A 25850-nucleotide genomic window follows, 5' to 3' on the forward strand; every position below is an offset into this window, starting at 1 on the left:
ATGTCATTTTACAAGGAATTTGTCTTGGCGGTTGGTGCAAATAGACAACAAGACAGCAGTGCACAAGGAAAGTAAAGTGCTAATGCAATGGGTTAGTAGAATAAGGCTATGGGTTAGTATAAAATAAGAATAAAGGGAAAAAAAAATAAAGTGCACTATCGAACAAGTGACAAAGTGACGAGTGAGAAATGACAGTAAAGTGACGTGTGCAGTGTGAAGGAGTGACCGGTGGGATGTCAGAGTCAGTCAGTGGGGGACCGGCTCTGTTGATGAGCCCGACTGCCGACGGGAAGAAGCTGTTGGTGTGGCGGGAGGTCTTAGTCCTGATGGACCTCAGCCTCCTGCAGATGGAAGGGGCACAAACAGGTTTTGTCGGGGTGAGAGGGGTCGGCTACGTCTGTTTTAGCTCGCGGTTGAGCTCCAGGTTGTTCTGACTGCACCACGACACCAGATGATCAGACTCCACCTGTAGGCGGACTCGTCCCCACCAGAGATCAGTCCAATGAGGGTGGTGTCATCCGCAAACTTCAGGAGCTTGACGGACTGGTGCCTGGAGGTGCAGCTGTTGGTGTACAGGGAGAAGAGCAGAGGGGAAAGAACGCAGCCTTGGGGGGAACCGGTGCTGATGGTCCGAGAGGCTGAGACATGTTTCTCAGCTTTACGTGCTGCTTCCTGTCAGACAGGAAGTCTGTGATCCACTTGCAGGTGGAGTCGGGCGGTGCAGCTGGGAGAGTTTGTCCTGCAGCAGAGACGGGATGATGGTGTTAAAAGCAGAGCTGAAGTCCACAAACAGGATCCTGGCGTAGGTTCCTGGGGAGTCCAGATGCTGGAGGATGTAGTGGAGGACCTTGTTGACAGCATCGTCTACAGACCTGTGTGCTCTGTAGGCGAACTACAGGGGGTCCAGGAGGACATGTCAGTGAACACCGGAGACAGCTGGTCAGCACAATGCTTCAGGTTGTGGGGGGAACTATTAAAATGAGCTCACTTGCACAAGTAACACTGCCGGTTTAAACGCTCATGATCGCAAATGAGTGCAAAGTAACTAGGGATATTAAGTTGCATTAGATATGTCAGAGGCATCATTATACCCGTAGTGATGCCTGTTAGGTGGTTCGTTTGGGGCCTCGAGGGAGATCGCACGCCTTTATTCTCGTCCCGGCTGGAAACGATGAATCATAAGAATCAACTGGCTGAAATGTTCAAATCAAAAAGTATTTAATAACTAAACCAAGTGATAAGGAATACAATTACAAAGTGAAATACAATGCAAACAGTGAAATATTTCACAAAATAGAGAATTCTCGGACCAAGACTTATCAAAGCGGCTACAGGAAAATGTATTCTGCAGTTTTAAGGCGCTGGCATGCAGCTGCGACTGCGGCTTTTTGCACAGTCGTGGACTCGTTTCAATGGTTCTAAAAGTCCTGCGTGTGTTGCAGAGCGAGTCGCCTCCAGAACACCAGGGGGAGTAACGTGTTTTGTCGTAGACGACCTGGAGAGTCACGTCTTTGTGTGTGGAAGTCGTTGGTTGCTTTATTTATTTAGATCTCCCTCCGGTCTGAGAGCTGATCCTGCCTGTCCTCCGGTGTCCGATCTACGGGAAACCACGTGGACTACGGCCCGCCGTGTGGTCCCCGAGCACAGGCAGCCCGGTGAGGAGCGAGCACCTCTCAGGTTCTACTTAAGCCTGCCCGAACCGCTCTGCTGTTCTTCACCTAATGCTGGACCGGTGGTTGCTATTGGGTGGCGGCCTGAACTCCACCGAAGCATGAATTTGTTTACAGGAATCAGACTGAATCCACCATGACGGGGGGCATCGGTAAATCCACCCCCTGGATTCTGTTGGCAAAGGAACACGAATGAGTCATTCATTATGTTTTAATATTTGATGTTGGTTCATATCTTTAACAATAAAAATGTTACATGAGTAATTTAAACAGACATGTCTCCACTGTAGCGTCACCAGGTGCAGAGTCCAACACCAACGAGTCCCATCAGAACTACAGGTCCTCTGGATGAGGGGCTCATTAAGCAGAGCGCCTCCTCACTGAGGACTAGACCACGACATTATACTGGTACATCGATGAGGTCACTGACAGGCTTTTCAAATCAGATTGTTTTACCATATGAAATTCTAGTTTGTTACAATATGCAATATTATTGCAATTTTATGCCAATAATAACATGATGACAATAGTAATACAAGTACGCTCAAAGAACAAAGAAGACGTTAGAATCTGAATGTGAAAAAATAAAACCTAATGTCTAAGTGAATAAAAGAAATAAAACTAAAAAGAAGTGCAAGGGACGCGGAGCGTGCGAAGGATCGGGCTTGATGCGATGCGGTCGGGTTCGAGAAAATGTGTCCAGCGGGAAAGATGCAGTCGAGGAGGTTTAACGTCTCGAGGGGCTTTGACCGGCGGCAGGGCGACGCGCTCCGTGGCCGAGGGGAGAGACGGGCGACCCGGGAGGAACGCAGGGCGACGTCCCCACGGAGCCAACGAGCAGTCCGGAGGAACCGACGGGGGTTCAGGTTGAAACACCGGGCGGATGGTTGTTGTTTGAGGTGAGATTTGAGCTCCGTGTGTCTCCGTTGCCACGGTTTCTAAACAAAGTTCACGTTATCGGCTCTCTTCCCTCATTCGGCTTAAAGGCAAAATGTTTCCAAACTGAAGCCGAACATTGTGCCATCGTACCGGGTTCAGTTGTAGATGTTACGAAAAAGAACCACTTTATAACAGGGTGAGTTCACTGCTTCTCCTCACCGCTGCCTGAGCGCTCCACAAGGAAAAGGAGGCGGCGCGATCGACTTAAATGTTGGTGACGTTCATTTACATGTAAAAGGAATATCACAGCACCGAAAATGATTGCACTCGACTTCAGATAGCGTGCAATAAGTTAATTTATCGCATATCGCCACAGTGAGGGTCGATCCTCCACACACGTCCCAGAACAGCAGCGCCACAGTCCGTCTCGTCACAGGTTACCTTTGCTTCGGATCGCAAATCAGGACAAATGCCGGCGTGATCGTTCCCAGACGGATCCGATCACGGTGCAGGAAAACGCCGGCAGTAGACGAAGCAGAATGTTGAAGAAAGAAAACAGTCGTGTGGATGTAACCGGATGGACGCCATCTCCATCGAACACTGGGAGGTTAGCTGCTGATTTAAAAATAAAAAAGTCAGAAAGGGTGAATTTAAAGACAGAAAAGCACAACGAGGAAGAGAAGTGATTAAGGAGACTTTAGAATTACATTAATCAAGCTTGAACTTGGAAACAACATTCACAAAACATTTCTCAACAAAAGGTCCAAATCAGCTACAACCTGGGCCATTTAATGAAGTATTAAAGGGTAATTCATGTTGTGGAGTTAAGATAATAAGAATCGTAAATGGATTTATGAAGCGGTTCTCGAAGTTCTTTCTTTTATTGGACTTCTTTCAGTTGGGGAAACAATTGCTGTGTTTTATTCAACTAACTCATTTTGAAATATTTAACATGCATTTTCAGATCTTTGAAAATGTTCAAAAGCGTCGTCCCCTTTGTACCTCACAACCATTCAATAAATACCAATAAATATTGATAAATATAGAAATTAGAAAGGAAACAGTGGTGTTGCAGAAGAGCACATTCACCTTTATATGTTGGACATTTGTTTCATTCCTCGAGGACTCTCCAGTGTCGTCAAAAGTATCATGTTCCGACACCGCGTTCCTGTCTCCTTCTGCTCCTCCAGTCCTCTGCATGGGCTCCGTTTCCCTTTGTTCAGTCAGTTTTTGATGAGGCGAAAGACCGATGACAAACGTACTGATGGTGTTTGAAGCTGGTGTACCAGGGGAATCTTCTGTTACAAACACTGCAGTTGTACAGTTTGTCTCCTGTGTGGATGCTCATGTGTTGTCTTAGACTTCCCGCCTGCGTGAAACTCTTCCCACACACAGAGCAACTGTAAGGTTTCTCACCTGTGTGCGTCATCATGTGTCTCTTCAGATGAGCCTTACGCAGAAATCGCTTGTCACAGAGCGCGCAGCTGAAAGGTTTCTCTCCTGTGTGGATTCTTATGTGTGTCTGTAAGGTTTCTCTCCGTCCAAAGGATTTCTTACAAACTGAGCAGCTGAACGGTTTCTCTCCATTGTGAGACCTCATGTGTCTGTTCAGACAAGTCTTGAGGCTAAATCTTTTTTCACACTCACAGCAGCTAAATGGCTTTTCAACAGAACTACATATGGAACCACTGAAAGAGTTTAAACCTGACCCAGGTTCTCTGGTCTCCTTCCAATCATCACTGTTATCAGTCCCTGGTTCAGAAGAGTCTTCATCCTTATCAACAAGTTGTGGATGTCTATATAAACCTGGGTTCCTGTCTGGTTCTGGTCCTCCACAGTCCTCTCCATCACCTTCTGTCTCCATCTGTTCAGTTTGTCTCCGGTGAAGCTGTGAGGACTGAGCTTCCTCTTCATCATCTTCACTCTTCATAGGAGTGAAGGTGAACTTGGTGATATCAGCCTCCTCCAGCCCTTGAAGCGGCTCTCTGTCCAGACTAGTACAGAGTTCTTCCTGTTCCTCTTTAATGAGGGGGGGCTCTGGGTCCTCCCGGGCCAGACTGGAGCTTCTCTTCTGCTGCTGGACATCTGCAGGAAACCGAATGAAGGACAGACACATTACTGACTGACCACTCAGACTTAACTTAAATTTAAAATAAGTTAAACAATAATAATAAAACTTTTTTGTATTTGTGAAAGGACCAGATCATCTGGAACAATGTTCCACTAGCGCAGTAAGTCTGTCTCTTCGCTTTAGTTTTGTTCTATTTGAAGAAAGTTAGCCGGCGCCTTCGTGATAAATTCCGTTTCCTTTGGTTGTGATTCAACCGAAAGTCTTTCCACCCCAAAAAAAAGTTGAATGGCGGTTTTGCTTTTGAAAACAGACAGACAAGATAAAGATTATACCCTGGATTAGTTAGTGAACATTATATCACACGGTACCTTTGAACAAAGCAAATCTTTGATCACAAGCGCCGCATCTTGGCTCGCCTGCCTGATTTTCCATGCGTTCATTCACATTTTCACACAACGCGAGCAGCCAAAAGGTTTCACCCCCGTGTGAGATCTCATGTGCACATTCAGACTACTTTCACTGAAAGCGCTCACAAGTAGGAGCAGCTGACGGGTTTCTCACTGGTTTGAGTTCTCCTTCCTGGCAAAGAATTTCTCACAAACTGATCAGCTGGATGATTTTTTCCAATCTGATGCATCAGGTGGTCCTTCTGGGTTCCCGTTTTAACAAATCTTTTCACAAGCACGGAACGGACGATTGTTTTATCTCCTGAATCACACCTGAATGAAGAAGTTTCTGTTACCTCTCGCTAACAGAAACTTCTTCATTGTCATCATCGTTCAGCGAGTTTAAACCTGATTGAGGTTCTCTGGTCAATATCAACACTATCATCAGTAGCTGGTTCTGGACCGGAGATCCTGTCTGGTTGTGGTCCTCCACCGTCTTTTCCATCACCTTCTGTCTCCATCTGTTCAGTTTGTCTCTGATGAAGCTGTGAGGGCAGAGTTTCCTCTTCATCATCGTCACTTTTCACAGGAGTGAAGACCTTCATGTCAGCCTCCTCCAGTCCTTGAAGCTGCTCCTCTTTAATGTGGGGGGGGTCTGGGTCCTCCTGGTCCAGACTGGATCTCCACTCGTGCTGCTCTGGGGGAATGCAGTCTAAAAGAAAGAAAGAAGCCACTGAAATAAAACGTGATATAATCATGGTGCACGGTTGGTTGGTATTGGTTGAGAGGTCTCTCCGGTTTTTCGCACTAAAAGTGTAATTAATATTAAAAATGAAAGACTACAATGTTCCTCTTACGAATAAACCACAGAAAAAAGCCCCCCCCAAAAAAATATATACACACACACACACATATAAAACCTGTGTGGGTCAGTGAAAAGCATTCAGGCGATATGTTCTGTTAGACACGTTAGCAAAGGGTTGCTAACCTCAGCTAACACTATCTGACGCAAGCTAGCAGTCTTTCACGCAGCAGGAGCTAACAGGAGCTAACAGGAGCTAACAGGAGCTACCTCTAGATAGGGGACGCTAGCATCTCTCCATGTCTGATGTGTACTGCAGCCTGGGGGCTGAGATTAGCGAACAGTAGCTAACGCGGGGATTCCTCCTCGGACTGACCTGCCCGGTGCAGCTTGACTTGGGGCTTCAGCACGGCGTCGAGCAGCCTCCTCTGGCGACAGATCTCCCGTTCTGAGCGCTCAGCTCGCTCTTCGTATCCCGCCACGGTTTCCTCGAACAGACCGACAATCTCCTCCGCAGCTGCCGCTAGCCGCTCGGTGAGCAGCGCTCTCAGTGCCGCGACTTCAGCCGCTTCTTCTCCCTTTTCCACCCGCAGCAGAACGTCTTCGGCGGCGGCGCCGAGCCGCTCGCGTACCGATACGCGCAGCAGCCGCACGGCGCACATTTTGCTCCTTTTCTGCGGACAAAGAGAGCCAGCGGGACCGCGAACACACGCACGGAGTTCTGCGTCGACGACAGTTCGCTGGGAGGAAAGCGAAGCGAACAGCGAACTCTGGCGGACCGGAGGGCGAACAACGAAGAGCACCGCGGCACTGAACTACTAGTATATTTAACGTTACTCAAGTACTATTTTGGGGGTTGTTTATGTGAGCATTGCCATTTCATCTCAGAGGTACATATTGTAGTTTTTGATGTTTTGTCTCAGGGGTACTAAAGAGGTAAGAAGCAGAGGAAGCTGATCAGGGGCAGTTTTCAGCGTTTTGCACACCCGGGTTTGGTACATCTAAGGGAATCTGACTTTGAATCTGCAGACACTTGGCATTTCCGATCATAACGGCCACTTCCACTACTTCCGGGTCATTTCACTCAGTAAAGAACCTTCTTAAGCAAAAAGGATTATTCTAATCCAGCATGGGACTTTTTGGACCATGTTGGTGATTATATTCTATGTACCCTCAAGAAAAAAAAAGTACGTAATTGGAGGTTGTATCAGAATTAAGAACTCTGAGAAGCCATCTGTAAAAGTTAAACATACTGAACAGAAAACTCATAACTCATTTCTCAAATATTAATTTTCTGTAAATATTAGCATTTTCATGTCCATCTAAAATATGCAATATACTTCTATAAAACTGTAGTACGTTGTGAATGATTACGCCCTTTCTATCCTCTTGTAGACGATCAGCGTCATAAGTTAAAAGATGTTTCATTTATTAAGGATAAACAGCTTTGACATGACTGGTGATCACAGACATTTATTGAATACACATTTAGTAGTATCATAGAAAGATGTGTCAGCATATCCGCAAAAAAGGCTCAGTTGGAGGACTTTGCAGAGACGATTACCGTGGGAATCATCACGTAGGTGGTAGCGCCATGAGTACCACGTACCCGTCTTCGCAGTCTCCCTGAAGTCAGCGGCGTTTTTTACGACAAAGGGAGAACGCCTCATGCACTTTCGTTAAAAAGAGGAGAAAAATATATCTTGACAACAGAAATGATCGGTGTGAGCAGGGGTCACCAAGTAACATTACGTAAGGCATCGATCCCTGTCCACGGCTTCAGTTACTGATGGCCAAGCCGACACACTTGTGACTCCTGACCTGCGACTGCCACGTGAACCTTTTGTCGCAGACACCGCAGCTGAACTGCTTCTGGCCCGTGTGTAGCGAGAAGTGGTATGTCAGGTTGGCTTTCTGAGAAAAGGTTTTGTCACACACCGGACAGCCGAAGGGTTTCTCTCCCGTGTGGACTGTCATGTGCTTCTTCAGACCTCCCTTCTGGGTGAAGCTCTTGTCGCAGTAAAGACAGCTGAACGGCTTTTCCCCCGTGTGGATCCTCAAGTGATTCATCAGGCCGCTGCGCACTGCAAAACTGGCGTCACAGAAGGAGCAGCGGAACGGTTTCTCCCCGGAGTGACACCTCATGTGGCGGATCAAGTTCGGCCTCTGCGAGAAGCCTTTGCCGCATGCGGAGCAGCCATATGGTTTCTCTCCCGTGTGAAATCGCATATGTCGCAGTAGGCTGTCTTTGCGACAGAACGTCCGGCCACATTCACAGCAGATGAAAGATTTTTTGGATTCATTAAATTCCACGTTGTCTACAGGAACGTCACCTTTATTTAGAGAGTATAAACTGGACTGATGTTTGCTGGTATCATCACAGAGATTAGTCTGAGGTTCAGAAGAGTCTCCGGTCTTCTCTACAGTAACTGGACCGGAGTCTGGTCCTCTACACTCTTCTCCATCACCTTCTGTCTTCATCTGTTCAGTTTGTCTCTGATGAAGCTGTGAGGACTGAACCTCCTCTTCATTACTCTTAACAGGTGTGAAGGTGAATATGGTGATACCAGCCTCCTCCAGCCCTTGAAGCGGTTCTCCCGCCTGACTGGTCCAGAGGTCCTCCTGTTCCTCTTTAATGTGGGGGAGTTCTGGGTGTTCCTTGTCTAGACTGGAGTTCCACTCCTGCTCCTCTTCAGTCTCCAAAGGCTGCTTGACGTCTGTAGGAAACAGAACACACACATCGATTAAATTATCTGATGTTCACCAACATCAGATATAGAACATTAGATCAAACTATATTACTCCAAAAGCAAGGGGGGGGGCAGTAGTACCCTCGTTACCCCGCCTCTGTGCTCAGTATGAAAGGAGTGGAGGGGTTGTTCAGCTGTTGATCAACTAATGGAGGTTGTCATGGAGAAGACTACAGGGAGATGAAAACAAGCAGCTCACGGCAGCTAGCAGCTAACAAAGAACGAGAATGTTAAGACTGACCATCATTGCTTTTAATCAGATCGATTCATTCACAATTTCTCCACCAAACGGTCAAGTGTGACGTTCACTCAAGATAATCACTTGTGTCAATGGGGACGACCTTAACCTAACGTGTTCCGTAACCGACCATCTGACCGCCATCACTAATGACATCATCGTTATCATGGATACAGTGAAGTTAGCAGAAAATAAAAATCTGTATCTAACGAGAATTGAATTGGTTGATGTTGATGACATGTCAGCTGAGATGAGATTCCGGTGTCAAGGGGGACACAGTCTCATGATGGTCTGATGCAAGTCTCCATCACAATAACAGGAGGCCCGGAACAACCAGACCTCTGTATGTGCGCAATCCTCCCCTTGTGAATGATACCATATCTCAAGTATAAATAGTGGCTCCGGAAAGAAGACCTTTGAGTAGGCTTGGCGCATGACCTGTATGTGTGTCAACTCTGTATACGAACATTAAATGTCCTGTTTGAATGATTTTACACTGATGTTGGGTATTTATTTTTCTAACAAAGTGTCTTATTGGTCCACACGAGTAGAACAATGTACAGTGTAGCCAATCCAAGAGCTAGGATGAGCGGTGGCGCCCTGTGGAGGAACAGGCTGAGTGTGACAACGTTGATTGGCACCATGAACAGATCAATAACAATTATTGATAAGTAATAGCATTATAGCACTGAGCCGCTAGCTCTTAAACACAGCTGGCTGCCAGCTTGTCCAAGACATACAGCTGTGCTCATAAGTTTGCATACTCTGGCAGAATGTATGATTTTTCAGAAAATATGAGTAACAAACACTTTTCTTTCCCTCATGGTTAGTGGTTGGTGAAACCATTTATCATCGAACAACTGTGGTTTACTCTTTTTAAATCATAATGACAACAGAAACTACCCAAATGACCCTGATCAAAAGTTTACATACCTCAGTTCTTAATATCGTGTATTGCCCCCTTTTACATCAATGACATTTTGAAGTCTTTTGTGGTAGTTGTGGATGAGGCTCTTTATTTTCTCAGATGGTAAAAGGTGCCCATTCGTCTTGGCAAAAAGCCTCCAGTTCCTGTACATTCTTGGGCATGAACTGCGTGTTTGAGATCTCCTCAGAGTGGCTCAATGATATTGAGGTCAGGAGACTGAGATGGCCTCTCCAGAACCTTTACTTTATTCCGCTGTAGCCATTGACAGGTCGACTTGGCCTTGTGTTATGGATTGTTGTGATGTTGGCACATCCAAGTACGTCCCATACGCAGCTTCCGGGCTGATGAGTGCATTTTCCTCCAGTATTTTCTGATAACATGCTGCATTCATCTAGTTTCCTGTGCCTTTGCTCACACGTCCCCAAAACATCAGCGATCCACCTCCATGTTTCACAGTAGGAATGGTGTACCTTTCATCATAGGCCTTGTTGACTCCTCTCCAAATGTAACATTTATCAATCAAATGACTTTGTTCCAGAAGTTTTGAGGCTTGTCTCTGTGCTGTTTGGCGTATTGTAAGCAGGATACTTTGTGGCATTTGCATAGTAATGGCAACTCCACCATGCAGCCCATTTTTCTTCAAGCGCCTCCTTATTGTGCATCTTGAAACTGCCACACCACATTTTTTCAGAGAGTGCTGTTTTTCAGCTGAAGTTATTTGTGGGTTGTCTTTGCATCCCGAACCATTTTCAATCAATTATCTGACTTTCTACAAAACGATGCTTTGTTCGAGGATGCGCATCATAGTACAGAAACAGCACTGGTGAAAATGACGAATGATCTTCTACTTGCATCGGACCAAGGACTCATCTCTTTTCTTGTCTTGCTGGACCTCAGTGCCGCATTTGATCCCATTGACCATTGTATCCTGTTGCAGAGACTAGAACATTTGATTGGTATCAAAGGAACTGCACTCAGCTGGTTTAAATCCTACTTATCGGACCGATCCCAGTTTGTGCTTGTAAACAGTGAATCCTCAAAGACCACCAATGTCGGTCACGGAGTCCCACAAGGTTCTGTACTTGGACCGATTTTATTTACCCTCTATATGATATAAGTTTTTTGTGTTATCATTCATATTCTCTGAAAAATGGAAATCATTCATTCTGCCGGGTATATAAACTTATAAACACAACTGTAGCTGGGTTCATGTTGGACTGTTGAAGATTGGTTTCATTTAGCTGCCGTTCACTGCTAGCTCTTTATAAACACAGCTGTGCTCATTTTGGCTCCTCGGCTCCTTTGGCAGGAGCTGGTTGCTAACAGGTTCTGTGTGTATGTCAATTCCCTAGACTGCATCCTTAAGGACGCATCAGTCGACGGCGTACGTCACTTCTGCTGCGACTCGGCTGTACCGTTCCGTCGGCTCCTCCGGACGTGGTCGAGGGACGCCGCCCTCTAGGAGCCGATTTGGAGGACACATCTGATCTATCTTTTGCGGCAGAGCACATCCCAGCATGCAGTGCGGTCCGACGATGATTTAATTTATTCAGGACGGACACGGTGATCCGACAGCAGTTCACTTCTCCTTTTGTTGTGATTATAAACTAACTTTACATTGTGGTTTATTTTATGGAGCAGCATCATGATGGTGACATTCAGCTGTTGTAGCTTGGACATATTCAGTAATATCCGATAAAGTTACCGATAAAATAGCTCGTATCATATGTAAGAAAAAGTCCTTGCATACAAGTTAATAAATGGGTTTGCTGTTGTGGTTTTTATTGACCGTTTTGATGGAATCGCCTTGCCTTAAGATTGCATTAAAACATTACATTTGAATTTAAAATGACCGGGAAAGCCTTAAATGCATTAGAATACTGAGGAGAAGCATATCTTACTAAATTAAATGAATAAAGAATATTAACATCTCTATAGTTGTATCGGGTTTTAAGGCTTTTGTTGTCAAGCGCAGCAGGTTGCTAGGCAACGGGAGCGGTGGAGGACAGACCGTCCCATTCCAGAGACCGCTCGGTTCAGCCTATGCGGTTGTTGGAGGACCAGTCCAGGTCTACCGCCAATGCTGTGTCCCCACTGAGTTGAGACACAGCGACAGTATGGGTGGTTTAACGGCCTCTCTGTGTTGGTGGTTTAGCTAGCTGCTAACGGGCTCTGTTGTGTGGACGAACCAGCTAGCTGCTAACGGGCTCTGTTGTGTGGACGAACCAGCTAGCTGCTAACGGGCTCTTTTGTGTGGACGACCTAGCTAGCTGCTAACGGGTTCTGTATAGATGGTTTAGCAAGTGTCACGTTAGCTTCTTAGCATGAGGAATCAACCCACCTGACTGCACGTGGAGCTTCATTTGAGTTGCGGAAGCCGCGCGAAGCAGCTCTCTGTGCCGACAGTCCATCTCCTCCTCATACTCGGTTATCGTCCTCTCAAAGTGTCCCAAAATGTCTTCGACAGCCGCAGTTAGCCGTTGGTTGATGAAAGCCTTCAGACCGCGGAGTCTGGACATCTTTGTCAAAGGGCAGAGAAGAAGAGACGAACTATGTTTTCAGACGGTCGCTGGACTTCAGCTCGCTGCGTCACCGAACCATAAAGAACAACACGAACATCCGGGTCACCGCTGGGAAATGATGACAGGCCTTAACGTTTTATCCAATCAATGCTCTTCATTTACCCCGTCACTTATAGTACTTAAGTACACACTTGAAGTATTTGTATTTGAGATTATTTTCTTTCCTTGTACTTTTTTCCACTTATAAATATATGAATGTTAATAATAAATGTATTGTAGCGATTGATTGACAACGTGAGCCCTTCACTGACCTTCTAACTTCAGTACATGTGAAACCTCACTTACAGAACATGCCAGCCCGTTGCAGTATTACTAACAAATTAAATTGGTGAAAAGTTTTTATACATCAGTAATGTTGCGATTGTTAATCATGTTTATATATCAGGAGTTAGAAGACTGCACTGTGACTCCTACAGTACTGCATGTGCAGCTTTCCCCGTACAGGAGATTGTTCTATGTTCACATTTCGTTTGTTTTCTTTGTGCTATGCAGTGCTGTATTTTCCTTTCTGTATTGCAATGACGTGGTCTGTCAACAAATTACAGTACAAACGGTAAAAGCGTAAATGTGAATCTTGTCAGTCTCTTGCAATCAATCTCCCACAATTTACAATAAATGTCATCAAAACCTTTGCCATAATTTAGATTCAGAACCTCCAGAGTACACTGTTCTACACTTTACATGTCATTTAGCTGACGCTTTTATCCAAAGCGACTTACAATAAGTGCATTTCAACCATCGAGTCTCTGAAGTGGGAAATGTTAAGAAATAATCTTTGTATATTCTAACATATATTAATTCGTTATAATCACCTCTATGTAATTGTATAAGTAGGGATGTAGCTGTAGATATATCGAGGTAGATAATGATTTACAGTTGGACAGAGGAAAGCCAGAAGACGGCCCACAGGAAGTTAGGTAACCTGTTTTTAAATAAGACGCGTGAATAAACGGCTCTAAACCGCCGAGAAAGCTCAGTTCAGCCTGAGCGGTTGTTGGGGGACCAGGTAGACCAGAAAGCTGTCGAAGGCTGCAGGCTTCAAGGATGCAGCCTAGCGACTTTGACAATAGAGCAAAAACATCAGGATGATGGTTACGCAGTTGAGATAAAGGAGGAGTGGTCCACTCCGTCGAATGGTCAAAGAAATGTGTAAACTAAGGTTCTGTAATCTCGCCTCTTCCTGACGAGGGAGAGTGTGTAGCTCCAATAGATCTCCGTGAATGGAGGGATCTGAACCCCCAGTGTGGTCTGTTACTGGGTGTTACTGAAAGTGGCTGGTGTGTGAGGGAGTGTGCCTCACCACGAGTGAGATAAATAAGGTCAACGAGTTAGAGAATAGTATTTATAATACCATAAACATAAGCATTCGCATGAATACAGCAGACTTTGCATGTCAGCAAACAGCCTAAAGGCGACTGTGGGTGGGGAGGTCGTCCTCCAATCAGAGGGTTGGCGGTTCGATCCCAGGCCCGGCTGACCCGCATGACCATGTGTCCTTCGGCAAGACACTTAACCCACATTGCTCCTGTAGCTGTACTGCAGGGTGTGAATGTTAGTTACTGATGGGCAGGTGTGTGTGTGTGTGTGTGTGTGTGTGTGTGTGTGTGTGTGTGTGTGTGTGTGTGTGTGTGTGTGTGTGGTAGCTCCTGTCATCAGCGTGTGAACGTGTGAATGATGTCATGAAGCGTTAAAGCACTTTGTGTGGTCAGAAGACTAGAAAAACGCTATTCAAGTACAGTCCATTTACCATTTACAGACTTGCGAGTATTAAGAATATTAGTACCTCTTCTCCTGTCTTCATTTAACACTTTGGTCAGCTGGTTTATTGGAGGAGATTAGTGTGATGTCATAGTCTGGTCATGTGACAACTAAGCCAGACTAAGAGGATCATTGTTTCTCTCCAGTCTCTGGGTTGTTATGGTTAATTCTCAAAGAAGAATAAGAAGAGAGAGCAAGTGTGTCTTTGGATGAACAACTGATTGATGAAGTCATTGATTGACAGATGAAGCTGGAAGACTGGGCCTTGGTTCTGCTGCTGATTGGCTGCGTCTGTCTGCAGAGGGCGGACAGCAGTCTGCCCGACTTCACACCCGCATCACCTCGGCTGCAGGTGGGACAGGTGGGTGCAGTTTAACATGTGATGCGAGGGTCATCAATACAAAAAACTCCATGTTTAGGTTAAAAGACAACCATCCAGGAGATGTGGGAGACATGAGGGACATCAGGGGGCTGTTGAACAAAAGTAGAATGAAGAAATCCAGGATAAGTGAAAAGGTGCAGCGTGACTTAGTTTGATCTTCATCGGTTGCACGTTTGCCGAGCCGGGATGAGGAGGAGGAGCTTAGTCCATCCAGATGCACACAGCTGGGATCAGTGCACGTTCACGGCTTTCTTAAGAAGACCACGGTGTCCATCACAGATCTACTGATGCAGAAATGGAGAAGACGCACACGGCGTATTTTGAACCCGCTGAGCAGCAACTAATTATGGAAACTTATGAGGAGGTGAAGCATCTAATATGCAGAAAAGGAAAAACGGAAGCTGTAATTAAACAGAGAAAAAATCCTGTCAGACAATCGCGCTCATCACCTTCACAAGTGTTCACTCCTCACTGCGCAGTTTCTCCCATCAGAGACAGAGACCCCCCCTATTTAGACCGGCCCGTGAAATATTGTCTAACATGCAAACGGTCCGTGAGGCAAAGGTTGTGGACCACTGATCTAAACAACTGCAATAGTTTAAAATCAACAAGTAATGCATGTTAATGCAAATAAATCAGAACACATTCAGGAGAATAACTGTTAAACACGTTTATTTGGGATCGGCAGCTGATTTAACACATGAGGCTTCAGAATCAATCTTAAGCCCGGCTGTTAGCCCGGCTGTTAGCCCAGATGTTAGCCCGGATGTTAGCCCGGATGTTAGCCCGGTTGGGTTGTTAGCCCGGTTGTTAGCCCGGATGTTAGCCCGGATGTTAGCCCAGCTGTTAGCCCGGATGTTAGCCCGGATGTTAGCCCGGCTGTTAGCCCGGTTGGGTTGTTAGCCCGGCTGTTAGCCCGAATGTTAGTCCGGATGTTAGCCCAGCTGTTAGCCCGGTTGTTAGCCCGGTTGTTAGCCTGGTTGTTAGCCCGGTTGTTAGCCCGGTTGTTAGCCCGGTTGTTAGCCCAGCTGTTAGCCCGGTCTGGAGCAGGCTAACTGCAAAAAATAAATCACCACGGTTACTTGGCTGCGTTTAATTCAACCTGCTTTCGGGCAACCAAGTCAAAGCTAAATTCATCAGGATAACGTGAATATCCCGGCTTAATCCCTTATCCTGGTTTCGCGCGGTAGGCCTCAGAACACCCATTTAATTAAACAAGAAGGTGCTTATAAATTCAGGCTCTTGTCATTTATGAATATTTTTTATTTGTATACTCTTTATGTTTATTTCTGTTTGTCAGGTAGAGTCAGATGTTGTCACTTCTCTGAAGAAGACGACGAATAACAGACTTCGTCGACTTCCTGGACTGTGTCAACGCCTGAAGAGACGCAGGATCACAGTCCTGGTAAACAAAGGGACAGTCTGTGAGACTAAAGACGTGACCTCTTTACCGTAATTATATAGTACCCATACTGGGAAATGACTCCAACAGTAAAACTAGAATACAGTATATTTCTGTATTGTTTTAATCTAAATTTACTGAAATGTAGTCTCTTTGAAAATATACATTAGTGAGAACATTTTGAAAATCAATCTGTTTGGTGCTGAGCACGATATGCAAAATTGTTAATGTTGTTATGAACTTTTAAGAACCATTAAGGGTCACATTACGAAGGTCCTGTGTTCTAACCTTATAAGTAAGAACAAAGACTGTTTGATAATATAATCAGCCATACTATGGAGTACATATTAAAGAGACGCGCAGTAGTTTTACCTACGGTTCACCTATTAAGAGTTCAATACCAATACAGTCAACCCTACAAATGACCACTTCCTTGATCACAGTAAAGCAGTGCATTGTTTCATTTTTTAATTGTTTATGTACACATTGTATGCAAGAGAGACATGAGTAAAAACAATGCAAACTTCTAATTAAATGCTCTTGGTCATTACTTACTAACAAACATTTTTGGATCAATGTGAGCACATACAGTATACTATATATATATATATATATATATATATATATTTCTTTTCAAAGGAAATAAAAACATAGTAAGCGTTAAGTAAACAAATACAGACAATAGATGTTCTCCTACATTCACTATGTCATGAGCACTGAATAAAACTAAATCCTGACAGCATGCAAACTGTAGCCCTCAATGTCAAGATGTGTTCCAGTCTGAATGAAACATTTTGAAGGGTTACATACATTTTTTCCATAACAGTGCCAGCACATGTCTTTTGTTCAATTGCTGTTAAATAACAACTGCCGTGTGTGTGTGTGTGTGTGTGTGTGTGTGTGTGTGTGTGTGTGTGTGTGTGTGTGTGTGTGTGTGTGTGTGTGTGTGTGTGTGTGTCAGTGTAACAGAGAGAAGTTCTGTTGGCGTGGACGGGCTCAGAAGAATCGGTCTGGCCAGGTGTGTTTCTGTCCGCGGGGCTCCAACTGTTCACACTTCTTTGTTCACAGTCTGTAATACGACCATTTTCCCATTAAATCACACAATGTCACTCTGTAATAACCACGATGTCACTCTGTAATAACCACGATGTCACTTTGTAATAACCACGATGTCACTCTGTAATAACCACAATGTCACTCTGTAATAACCACAATGTCACTCTGTAATAACCACGATGTCACTCTGTAATAACCACGTTGTCACTCTGTAATAACCACGATGTCACTCTGTAATAACCACGATGTCACTTTGTAATAACCACGATGTCACTTTGTAATAACCACGATGTCACTCTGTAATAACCACGATGTCACTTTGTAATAACCACGATGTCACTCTGTAATAACCACGATGTCACTTTGTAATAACCACGATGTCACTCTGTAATAACCACGATGTCACTTTGTAATAACCACGATGTCACTCTGTAATAACCACGATGTCACTTTGTAATAACCACGATGTCACTCTGTAATAACCACGATGTCACTTTGTAATAACCACGATGTCACTCTGTAATAACCACGATGTCACTTTGTAATAACCACGATGTCACTCTGTAATAACCACGATGTCACTTTGTAATAACCACGATGTCACTCTGTAATAACCACGATGTCACTTTGTAATAACCACGATGTCACTCTGTAATAACCACGATGTCACTTTGTAATAACCACGATGTCACTCTGTAATAACCACGATGTCACTTTGTAATAACCACGATGTCACTCTGTAATAACCACGATGTCACTTTGTAATAACCACGATGTCACTCTGTAATAACCACGATGTCACTTTGTAATAACCACGATGTCACTTTGTAATAACCACGATGTCACTTTGTAATAACCACGATGTCACCTGTAATAACCATGTTGTAATAAACGAGATGTCATGAGGAAACATCTGAGGAATGAAAAGTTAACCGTGTTTCACCATAAACGAATATAGCGAAAGAATATAGTGATGTTGCACATTAAATTAAACAGCGGAGCAGAGAAACGAGCACTCTCCTGGAGCTTCTAGAAGTTATTGTTCTTTGGGCGAAGGTTCAAAGGTCACGTGTCAGTGTTTCCCAGCCCGACCTTCCCATGAAGGTGCTCTGCTGATCCTGGTTGGCTAACAGCGTCAATCCCGTGGAAATGGCTCAATTCTATAAGCTGTAACGATTCCAACGTATTCCTGCGTACTGACAGGCAATTTTTAGACTTTCAAGTCAGGGTTCATTTGAAGAAAAAAAAGCCTATAAACAGTAATACTGATACATAAGTGAAATAAATCGTGACAAAATGCAAATGGCACAGTTTGGCACAAAAATATCCTGATAACTAAATTCTGGAGATTTCTCCTAAATTTACCATACCAAAATAATCTCTAAAAATGTGCACTTCACTGTATCAAAACCAGCCTTTACAGAGAAAATGTGGTGATGGAAGATGTTCTTAAATGATACAGTCTGCATCTTTCTCCGTTTACTCACTTGCAAGATGAAGAAAAGCTTTGTGTTCAGTTCTTACACCTCAGTCCGGTTACAGGTGGCATCAACGTGCGCGCGCGTGTGTGTGTGTGTGTGTGTGTGTGTTTCTTCCGGGCAGCAGGGGGACGTAACTGTTCTACGTTGGCTTGTAAACCAGCACTGGAGAAGAAGAAGAAGAAGAAGAAGAAGAAGAAGAAGAAGAAGAAGAAGAAGAAGAAGAAAAAGAACAACAACAACCGGAAGCGGAAGTCGCTGTGCTCTCAGAAGTCGCCCTCAGGCCTCGGACCGGTTCGGTATCATTCAGTGGATGAAGTCAGAACACCGGTAGGTTTTCCGGAGAGTTTGTGTCGCTGCGCGGATTCTTAACGACTTCTTCTCGGCTTCTGTGTTGATTTCAAGATGGCGGCGTATCACGGTAAGTGGACCTGGAGCTAAGCTAGCTAACGTTAGCGTGCTAACAGTTGGCATTAGCTGGAGGTTTCTCCCAGCCAGCGTTGCATAAATGGTTACTACGTCGTAAATATGTTACCCTTGAGATTTGAGCTGCACTTCAGCTCAAGGATGTACTGTTTATGCCACTAATATACAACAAGTGGAGGCTGTTTAATATCAACAGATCGATCGGGTTCCTCTTCCAGGTTCCAGCAGCCTGGAGCCGTAGAACCCTGCCGGTCATATCACCATGTAGACGGAACCGACTCACGGAACTAGACCGACGGACGGACGGCGGCTCGCTGGTCGCTAACCGGTGCCGCAGAATCAGCGTGGCTGTGGGCTCGACCTGGTGGGGCAGCAGGCTGATGGAGAGTGACTGTCGGATCCCCGTGGCGTGTTGTCGGCCTCGAGTCCTCATCCTGCACGCGCTGTTCTGGGGCCTCGTCTCTCTCCGGTGAGTCTGTAGGTCAGAGGTCAGAGGTCTGTTTGTACTCAAAGCTCAGCCTGAAGGTTGGACGTCAGTCTGTCCGGTTCTCTCTTCCTAACATGTTGTCATGTTTCAGGGTGTTTGGAGCAGGTCTGCTGAGTGAAGAGAGAACTCCAGGTACGTGTCAATCTGCAAGGATCCTAAAGCCTAGTTTATGCTTTCAGACAGCATCACCAAGGGTTCTGACCTTTGACCTCCCTGTTCTTATTCCCACTCAGCAGTGAAACCGGTGGTCGCCCCCTGCTGGCTGCTGGAGGACTTTGTAGTTACGACAGAGTGTTTGCAGTGTAATGCTTTCCAGACTGTAAGTGTTGCATTTAAGGACCTTGCCCCTGAACGCCTCTTAAGAGTTCTTTTATTAATTGTTAATTAAGATGTTGGTAGATTGGTTACGATGTTGCTGTTGTTCAGACATCGTGGTCGTCCTGCGGACTGACGGGTTACGTGGAGAGAGTCAACTGCACCCGATCCAACCGAGACGAGTACAAGAGGTTTGTTTCCTCAACTCCGTGTCTCTGTAGAGCTCTGTGTGTTTACTGTGCTGATCAGGTTGTCCCCGTCCCCCGTCCCCGTCCCCCCCCCCAGCTGCCGCTCTGCTGTGATGGAGGAACACCTTTTTTGGAAGTTCGAGGCGGCCATGTTGGCTCTAATGGCTGGGCTGGCGGTCGTGGTCGTGGTCCGTCAGCGCTGGCTGGACCGTCTCGCGTCTGAAAAGGTCCGCCGCCAGATCGAATCCATCTAGAACACCGGAACCAGAATCAAGTCTCTTAATTCTGATCCAGAACCGGGAGACGGTCGGGGACCAGGACCAAAGCTTGTTTAAATGAAATTTAGAAATATTTGAATGGATGGTGATTTTAAACAAAATCTGATGTCTACACCAGACGTCAAACTGGACCCAAACCAGTCTGAACCGTTTCATTAAAATACTAGATTGAATTATCACATTTTTAGTTCCTTTTGATAACGAATTTGTTGTATTATAATTGTGATATATTAACAGAGGTTAGTATTTGAGTTATCCATTTATATTCAATTGATAAGTTACATTTTATTTATTTCACATTTCTCTAGCGGGACACATCTGTAACTAAAGTAACTTCAGGTTCTTGTTTAAAGAGGACAGAGTTGATGAGTCTTCTACATGTACGCTGCAGAGAAACCACCCGGTTGGATGTTCGCTGACGTCATCAGACCAACGCGATTTGGTTTGTACAGCGTGGATTCAATGAATGTGTGAACGGTTTAAATTGTAATACGGGCAGATGAAATCTAGCATGTTGCTTGGTTGAGTCACGGTGTGCACGTCATGTACTGTACCTGCGTCCTCAAAATGGCTCCAAACTATTTTGTGCTGAAAGGCAGCGATTTACTCACTATCTCTAATGTCGCTGGCAGCCGTATTCTAAAAACACTGAGGTACCCGAGGCAGTGCGTATCCCAACAGCCTCACACCTTGTTGCTTAAATATAATAATGTGATTGTGAAACCGCCACAGTCCCACATACTACAAATTCATTTTTGGGCTTAAAGACGCTGAAACGAAACGTTTCAGACGAATATTCCCACAATGAGAAAAATGATTTAAACGTATGAAGGTCGAAACCCTAAATACAAGTACGAGTCTTAAAATGAGCAGGACATCTCTGAATAAACTGTTTAAAAAACCTTTAGTCTCCCATAGATTGTGTTCTTTAGTTAAAGTATATTTTGTGTTTCCATTAAACACTAATCTCAAAGTTACACTGAAATAAAACACTTTTAAAGTGAAACTGGGGAAAAAAACAACCATCAACTTAAACTTTATTATTAATAAGCAAGTTAAAAACATGTTAACGTTTAAGGAATACTTTTAACGATGTTCATCCACAGCAGAAAATAGTCCTCAAATCAAACGCCGAGTCTCGATTGGTCGGCTGGATTCTGACGCTCTCGATCTTAAAAAAACAGTTTGAACTTTGAACCCTCCGACCAGCAGTCAATTGATTGGCTCGTAGTCCGTCACCCTCTTGCGTATGCACACGCAGACTCCGCCCATCAGCAGCAGCACAGTGGGAGTTCCCAAGCCAACCGCCATCATGGCGAGCACCAGCGGGGAAAAGGAATCGACAGGAGGAGAGCCGGCGCCGAGCAGCACGGTCCTGGAGGGGAGGAGACGCGTTAGGAGGTCATTGGGAGGTCAAGAACACAACGGCGGTGACGGAGTAGCGCCTCACGCACCAGCTGAAGAACTTGGTGCTGTTGTAGAACGGTTCCCCCGCCAGACCGAAGCTCACGTTGAGGCCGAAGGTCTGTGGCGCCCCGTAGAAGCCTCGGATCAGGCCGGAAGCTGCCGCCGTCTCCTCCGGGCTCTGAGGCCGCGGGTCGGAGTGGCGGCACGGCGTGGCGAACTCCAGCGCCGCGTCGGCCTGCCGGTAGGCCACCGGCTTCCATTGGAGGTAACCAGAGACATCGGAGCTGCCGTTAGCCGAGGACACCCACTGGGACACCTGAGAGGTCAGAGGTCACAGCAGCCATTTTGTGGATTAATGGTTTACGCTGCTGATATTAGTCACATGATCGTTTCCTGAGACCTCTGACTTCCTGTCGATGGAATCATTGATCACCTTGAATATTGACGGAGTGAACTCGTCGTCGATGGAGCGATGAACCTCCACCCGGCTCAGAGGAGACGGGTCGCCCACCGCACGCAACTCCAACAGGAAGCGGGAACGAGTTGCCCGTGGGAGCATGCCATCAAGCCACACCCTCAACTGGGAGGAGTTAGCCGTGTGGAGAAGGCGGGGCCAGGAATGATCCCGCCCTCCTGACTCAAACACTGAGAGCTAGAAAAAAATAACACATAAAAAGGATGTTTCATAATCTGAAGCTACAGTGTCGGAGGTCATGTGATGCTGACGTCACAATTGCAGCTTCCCCTCTGACCTCCAGGCAAAGCGATCCGTTGGTGAAGGTTTCAGCGGCTCCGCACAGCAGAGCGCTCAGGCCCGACAGTTTGAGACGAGACCAGGTGAAGTCCTGCAGCTCGTACGGCGGGAAAGGGTCAGCGGTCGGGTCGGCGGTGTCGTTCACATCGTCGTACTCCAACAGCTGAGAAAAAACGGAGCCGAATCCAGGCCAAACGTTTTCATCATGGCCATGAATCGCAGAATAAGACCAATCAACTATCTGAAATTGCTCCATTCAACAACCACATGAATCTCTGAAGTTTCCCACTCCCACAAACAACTGTGAACGCAGCGCAGCATCCGTGCGATGGTGTCCCTGAGTTTTTGTAAAGGTGGTAAAATATCCCCAGATTGGACTTTCCGGTTCAACAGGTTGTCAGCGAAACACAAACAACACCTCTCTGTAACCATGGTGATGTCGCACTCGTCTCACATTACGATTAATGTGATCGTCCAGCTCGCGGACCAGTCGGTGAAATGATGGTTAATCGACGTCACTGTTTGTGTTAACGGGTCGCTGACCAGCTGTTGAACCGGGAAGTCCAAATCTGTCCTCAGCCTTATTTGTTAAGCTGTCACTCATGATTACACGCCCCTCACAGTTGATGCCCCGCCCCCTACGACCAGATCAGGGTCAACTCCACCTATTTTTTATTTGAATACATTGTTGTACTTTTCAATGAGCAAGAAACTTAAACTTTCAGGTTCTTAATTGTTTTTCAAATGATCAAAATATTTGGCCTGAATTTGGCTCCATAAGAAAACAGGAAAGAGTTCCCTTTTCAAAGTAAAAGTTTCCCTGTGTAGTCAAACTAAATGTTTCTGTTGGTGGATTTAAGGGGGACCGGCGGTGTTAGATTTAAGGTGGAATGGGTGGTGTTGGTGGGTTTCTGACCCTGCTGAAGACGAGGGCGGAGCTGTACATGACAGTATTCTCTGGCTCCACCTTCAGGCCTCCGCTGATGTTACGAGCCTCAAACTGAGTCCAGTTCACCTGAGAGAGATAAACACCATCAGTTAGTTGTGAGGAGCGTAAACATATGTCTCAATGACCCCCCCGAACCGTCAGCGTCCCCCCTGGACTCTAAACCCTCAGAGTCCCCCTAAGGCCTTATAACTCAGTATAAACAAGTTATAAAAAAACACACATGTATTAATATCAATACAGTTACAGCCTAAATCGTATCAGTTTAAAAGTCGGATTAAAAGCATAACTACGTTTTTAAAAATATAAATAGACGTGTGTGTCTGTGACGAAGAAGACGAGCACAGACCTCCACAGTAGAAGAAGAAGAGTTGGTGTGGACCAGCAACAGCGTCGGCGCCCCCTGGCTGCAGAACAAGAAGTGCAGCGTGTCATTGACTCCTACGGCTCTCACGTGCAGCAGGTCGCCACCGGAGGGCGATGAGGGCGAACCGGGGTTCAACTCTACCGACAACTGAAGGAGAGAAGAAGAGACGACGATCAGAGACGGTTGCTAGATTGGAATAGTCAGATGTTCTTCCTCACTGAGTGAAATGACCCAGAAGTAGTGGAAGTGGCGCCATGATGAGAGCGGTTTGAATTCACTAATGCAAAGTAAAGGAGTTTCAATGCTTCCTCACTTAATAATAATAATAATAATAATAATGCATGTTTATTAAGGCTGCTCACTGTGAGCAGCCTTAATAAACAACGCTTAATAACAAAATACTACCCAGCTTCTGATCTCCTTCTCAATACGTGTATATATTATGTGTATCCATAGTTTTGCTTTGAAAGGCTCCTGTTTAAGCACTTTATTTGTTGCACTTTTTTGTTGATAATGAAAAATATTTTTCCCTAACTAAACTTGTGTCATTGACATAAATCATTAAGAATACAATTATTAACAGTATAGGTGAGGTTTCAGTTAAGAATTAGTTGAATACCATTGTAATCAGAATGTCAATCAACCTAAATTGGTCAAATCTTAAACACAGGTCTATTAATCCGGCTGTATTGTGGTACATAGACGCTCATTGAGGCACAGCAATAGTTTTCTGGTTGAATGTTCAGCTCAAGTCTTGAGCAGATGAACATGAATCAGAATAAGTTCAGGCGGGGGGGGCGGGGGGACCATCAGCTGTGTCTGCTGCTCACAATGTGACCAACGTTGTCCATCTCCAGCCGGCCGCCCCCATCAAGCACTTTGGGCGCCACAAACCACCAGAATGCAGCGCACTACACGGGTACTACGCCAAGTGGTGATGTTTGAGCCACCAACGTGTGGGGCTGCACGCGGCAACATTTTGGTCACCCGACAAAATCTCACTCCAAGGATTTTTGAAAAGTTGTCGGCTCTGCAGGTGAGTAACACGGTGGAAGGACGCAGCCAAGTGGTGATTTGGAGCAACATGTCTGAAATGTACTTGAATATCTACCCATAGAAATGTTGTATTATAATATGTAACACATCTTAGTTTATAAAAAAAAACGTATGTTGTGTTCTTAAATACACACAAGACGTGGGAACACGACAATAGGGATGGACGGACAAACATTCAGGAACAGGGTTTCCCTCACTGTTATACAGGGGGGGGCTACAATGAATTGATTGATTGAATGATTAGAACGTCCTCTGTCAATATGGAAGATTACTTGTCCTACTTTACGGCAGTAAAAGTACTAATAACGTCATGTACTTTGTACTAAGATTGTTTATTTAGTACACATTTTGTAATGGAGCATTTCTGTTAAGTACTTAATACTAGTACTGGCGTTAAATTCATTATTCGAGTACTTGAGTAGATATTCTTGTTGCATTACTAGAAGTAAAATGTTGACACACTTTTTACCTAATTTAAATAATCGACAAGTCGGATGTTTCATTTAATTTAGTTGAATATAAAAGCAATATAGCCTAAATATTCAGTAGAGAAGAAACTTCGGATTCACTTCCGGTTTCTTGAATAGAATATAAAATATCGATACACAGTTAATAGTATTTACTCACGTTTCTTCTGAAAGTTTCTCCACTGAAAGAACTGTGACATAAACTGAAAACAGAAAAAAGAAAAACGAGAAAAGAAGAAACTCCGCATCTCCGTTTCTCTGCTGTAGCCGCCATCTTTGTTGTGAGCGAGCAGCGGCGCAAGTCACATGACCGTATCCGGCCACGCGCTCCCTGCGCTGCCTCTGATTGGCTTGCCTTGTTCTCAATCCATGAAGGAAGAGAGCACTAGCCAATCAGAAGAGGGTAAGGGCGGGACCTATCACATGTCAGCTGACCCTTTGAAAACGCTTCATTACGAAACCGATTAACCGAGTCAGCATTTAATTAAGAAATAATTTAAGAAATTGTAGAACATTGGATACACCCAATTGTATTAATTAACCATAATATAGATGATGTATCTCCATACTCTGGGTTATGTATTGACTAACAGTTTAATATTCCGGTTTGCTATCATACATTTGGGCATCTGAAAGACATTAAAACCAACTTCATCCATGAGGTTGGATTCAAAATTAAAATAATTTAGATGAACTCAACCTTAAATGATAAATACATTGATACGCCGTTAAATTAAACCCGGCAGCAGTAGTACTAGAAACTTGATGCTGAAGGAC

At 45.1% G+C, this 25850-nt stretch overlaps 3 protein-coding genes and 1 long non-coding RNA gene across 7 annotated transcripts; 2 read left to right on the forward strand and 2 right to left on the reverse strand.

Moving 5' to 3' along the window:
* Nucleotides 1-1867: 1867 nt before the first annotated feature.
* On the reverse strand, nt 1868-12864 carry LOC120826760 (uncharacterized). The gene is made up of 7 exons (XM_040189303.2): nt 12066-12864; nt 7596-8525; nt 7418-7434; nt 6185-6623; nt 5515-5718; nt 3639-4634; nt 1868-3164 (listed from the first exon to the last, which is right to left on the reverse strand). The coding sequence occupies exons 1-6, from the start codon at nt 12241-12243 to the stop codon at nt 3769-3771; spliced, it is 2634 nt and encodes an 877-aa protein (XP_040045237.2). The 5' UTR covers nt 12244-12864; the 3' UTR covers nt 1868-3164; nt 3639-3768.
* A 1452-nt stretch (nt 12865-14316) lies between these two features.
* LOC144383501 (uncharacterized) lies at nt 14317-16843 on the forward strand. Its single transcript, XR_013450923.1, has 3 exons — nt 14317-14425; nt 15751-15851; nt 16810-16843. It is a non-coding gene; the product is annotated as an uncharacterized LOC144383501 (long non-coding RNA).
* Nucleotides 16844-18428: 1585 nt separating this feature from the next.
* On the forward strand, nt 18429-20253 carry jtb (jumping translocation breakpoint). 4 transcript variants are annotated; one of them, XM_040189307.2, is made up of 6 exons: nt 18429-18803; nt 19027-19277; nt 19387-19427; nt 19529-19614; nt 19722-19801; nt 19896-20253. In XM_040189307.2, the coding sequence occupies exons 2-6, from the start codon at nt 19189-19191 to the stop codon at nt 20050-20052; spliced, it is 453 nt and encodes a 150-aa protein (XP_040045241.1). In that variant the 5' UTR covers nt 18429-18803; nt 19027-19188; the 3' UTR covers nt 20053-20253. The 4 variants fall into 4 exon arrangements, with proteins under 4 accessions (XP_040045241.1, XP_040045242.1, XP_077937218.1 ...); XM_040189308.2 differs by having other exon boundaries at nt 18504-18712; XM_078081092.1 differs by having other exon boundaries at nt 18504-18712; nt 19532-19614.
* Nucleotides 20254-21096: 843 nt separating this feature from the next.
* Nucleotides 21097-25413, reverse strand: glmp (glycosylated lysosomal membrane protein). Its single transcript, XM_040189305.2, has 7 exons — nt 25234-25413; nt 23533-23697; nt 23154-23252; nt 22236-22400; nt 21917-22135; nt 21531-21799; nt 21097-21451 (listed from the first exon to the last, which is right to left on the reverse strand). Exons 1-7 carry the CDS (start codon nt 25345-25347, stop codon nt 21289-21291), a joined length of 1194 nt encoding a protein of 397 aa, XP_040045239.2. The 5' UTR covers nt 25348-25413; the 3' UTR covers nt 21097-21288.
* Between the last annotated feature and the right edge of the window lie 437 nt (nt 25414-25850).

Source organism: Gasterosteus aculeatus, chromosome 10, assembly GCF_964276395.1.
Source record: "Gasterosteus aculeatus chromosome 10, fGasAcu3.hap1.1, whole genome shotgun sequence".
Classification (NCBI taxonomy): Eukaryota; Metazoa; Chordata; class Actinopteri; order Perciformes; family Gasterosteidae; genus Gasterosteus; species Gasterosteus aculeatus.

Excerpts from the sequence above, each read along its gene's own strand:
- glmp (XM_040189305.2), bottom strand. The coding sequence starts at position 25,347 with ATGGCGGCTACAGCAGAGAAACGGAGATGCGGAGTTTCTTCTTTTCTC. Across the intron at positions 22,401-23,153 it reads CCGCCCTCGTCTTCAGCAGG|CTGTTGGAGTACGACGATGT; the intron begins GTCAGAAACCCA and ends GTTTTTTCTCAG. Across the intron at positions 22,136-22,235 it reads ACGGATCGCTTTGCCTGGAG|CTCTCAGTGTTTGAGTCAGG; the intron begins GTCAGAGGGGAA and ends ATTTTTTTCTAG.
- jtb (XM_040189307.2), top strand. The coding sequence starts at position 19,189 with ATGGAGAGTGACTGTCGGATCCCCGTGGCGTGTTGTCGGCCTCGAGTC. Across the intron at positions 19,278-19,386 it reads TGGGGCCTCGTCTCTCTCCG|GGTGTTTGGAGCAGGTCTGC; the intron begins GTGAGTCTGTAG and ends GTCATGTTTCAG. Across the intron at positions 19,802-19,895 it reads AACCGAGACGAGTACAAGAG|CTGCCGCTCTGCTGTGATGG; the intron begins GTTTGTTTCCTC and ends CCCCCCCCCCAG.
- LOC120826760 (XM_040189303.2), bottom strand. The coding sequence starts at position 12,243 with ATGTCCAGACTCCGCGGTCTGAAGGCTTTCATCAACCAACGGCTAACT. Across the intron at positions 8,526-12,065 it reads GAAGCTCCACGTGCAGTCAG|ACGTCAAGCAGCCTTTGGAG; the intron begins GTGGGTTGATTC and ends TGTTTCCTACAG. Across the intron at positions 5,719-6,184 it reads AGTCAAGCTGCACCGGGCAG|ACTGCATTCCCCCAGAGCAG; the intron begins GTCAGTCCGAGG and ends TCTTTCTTTTAG.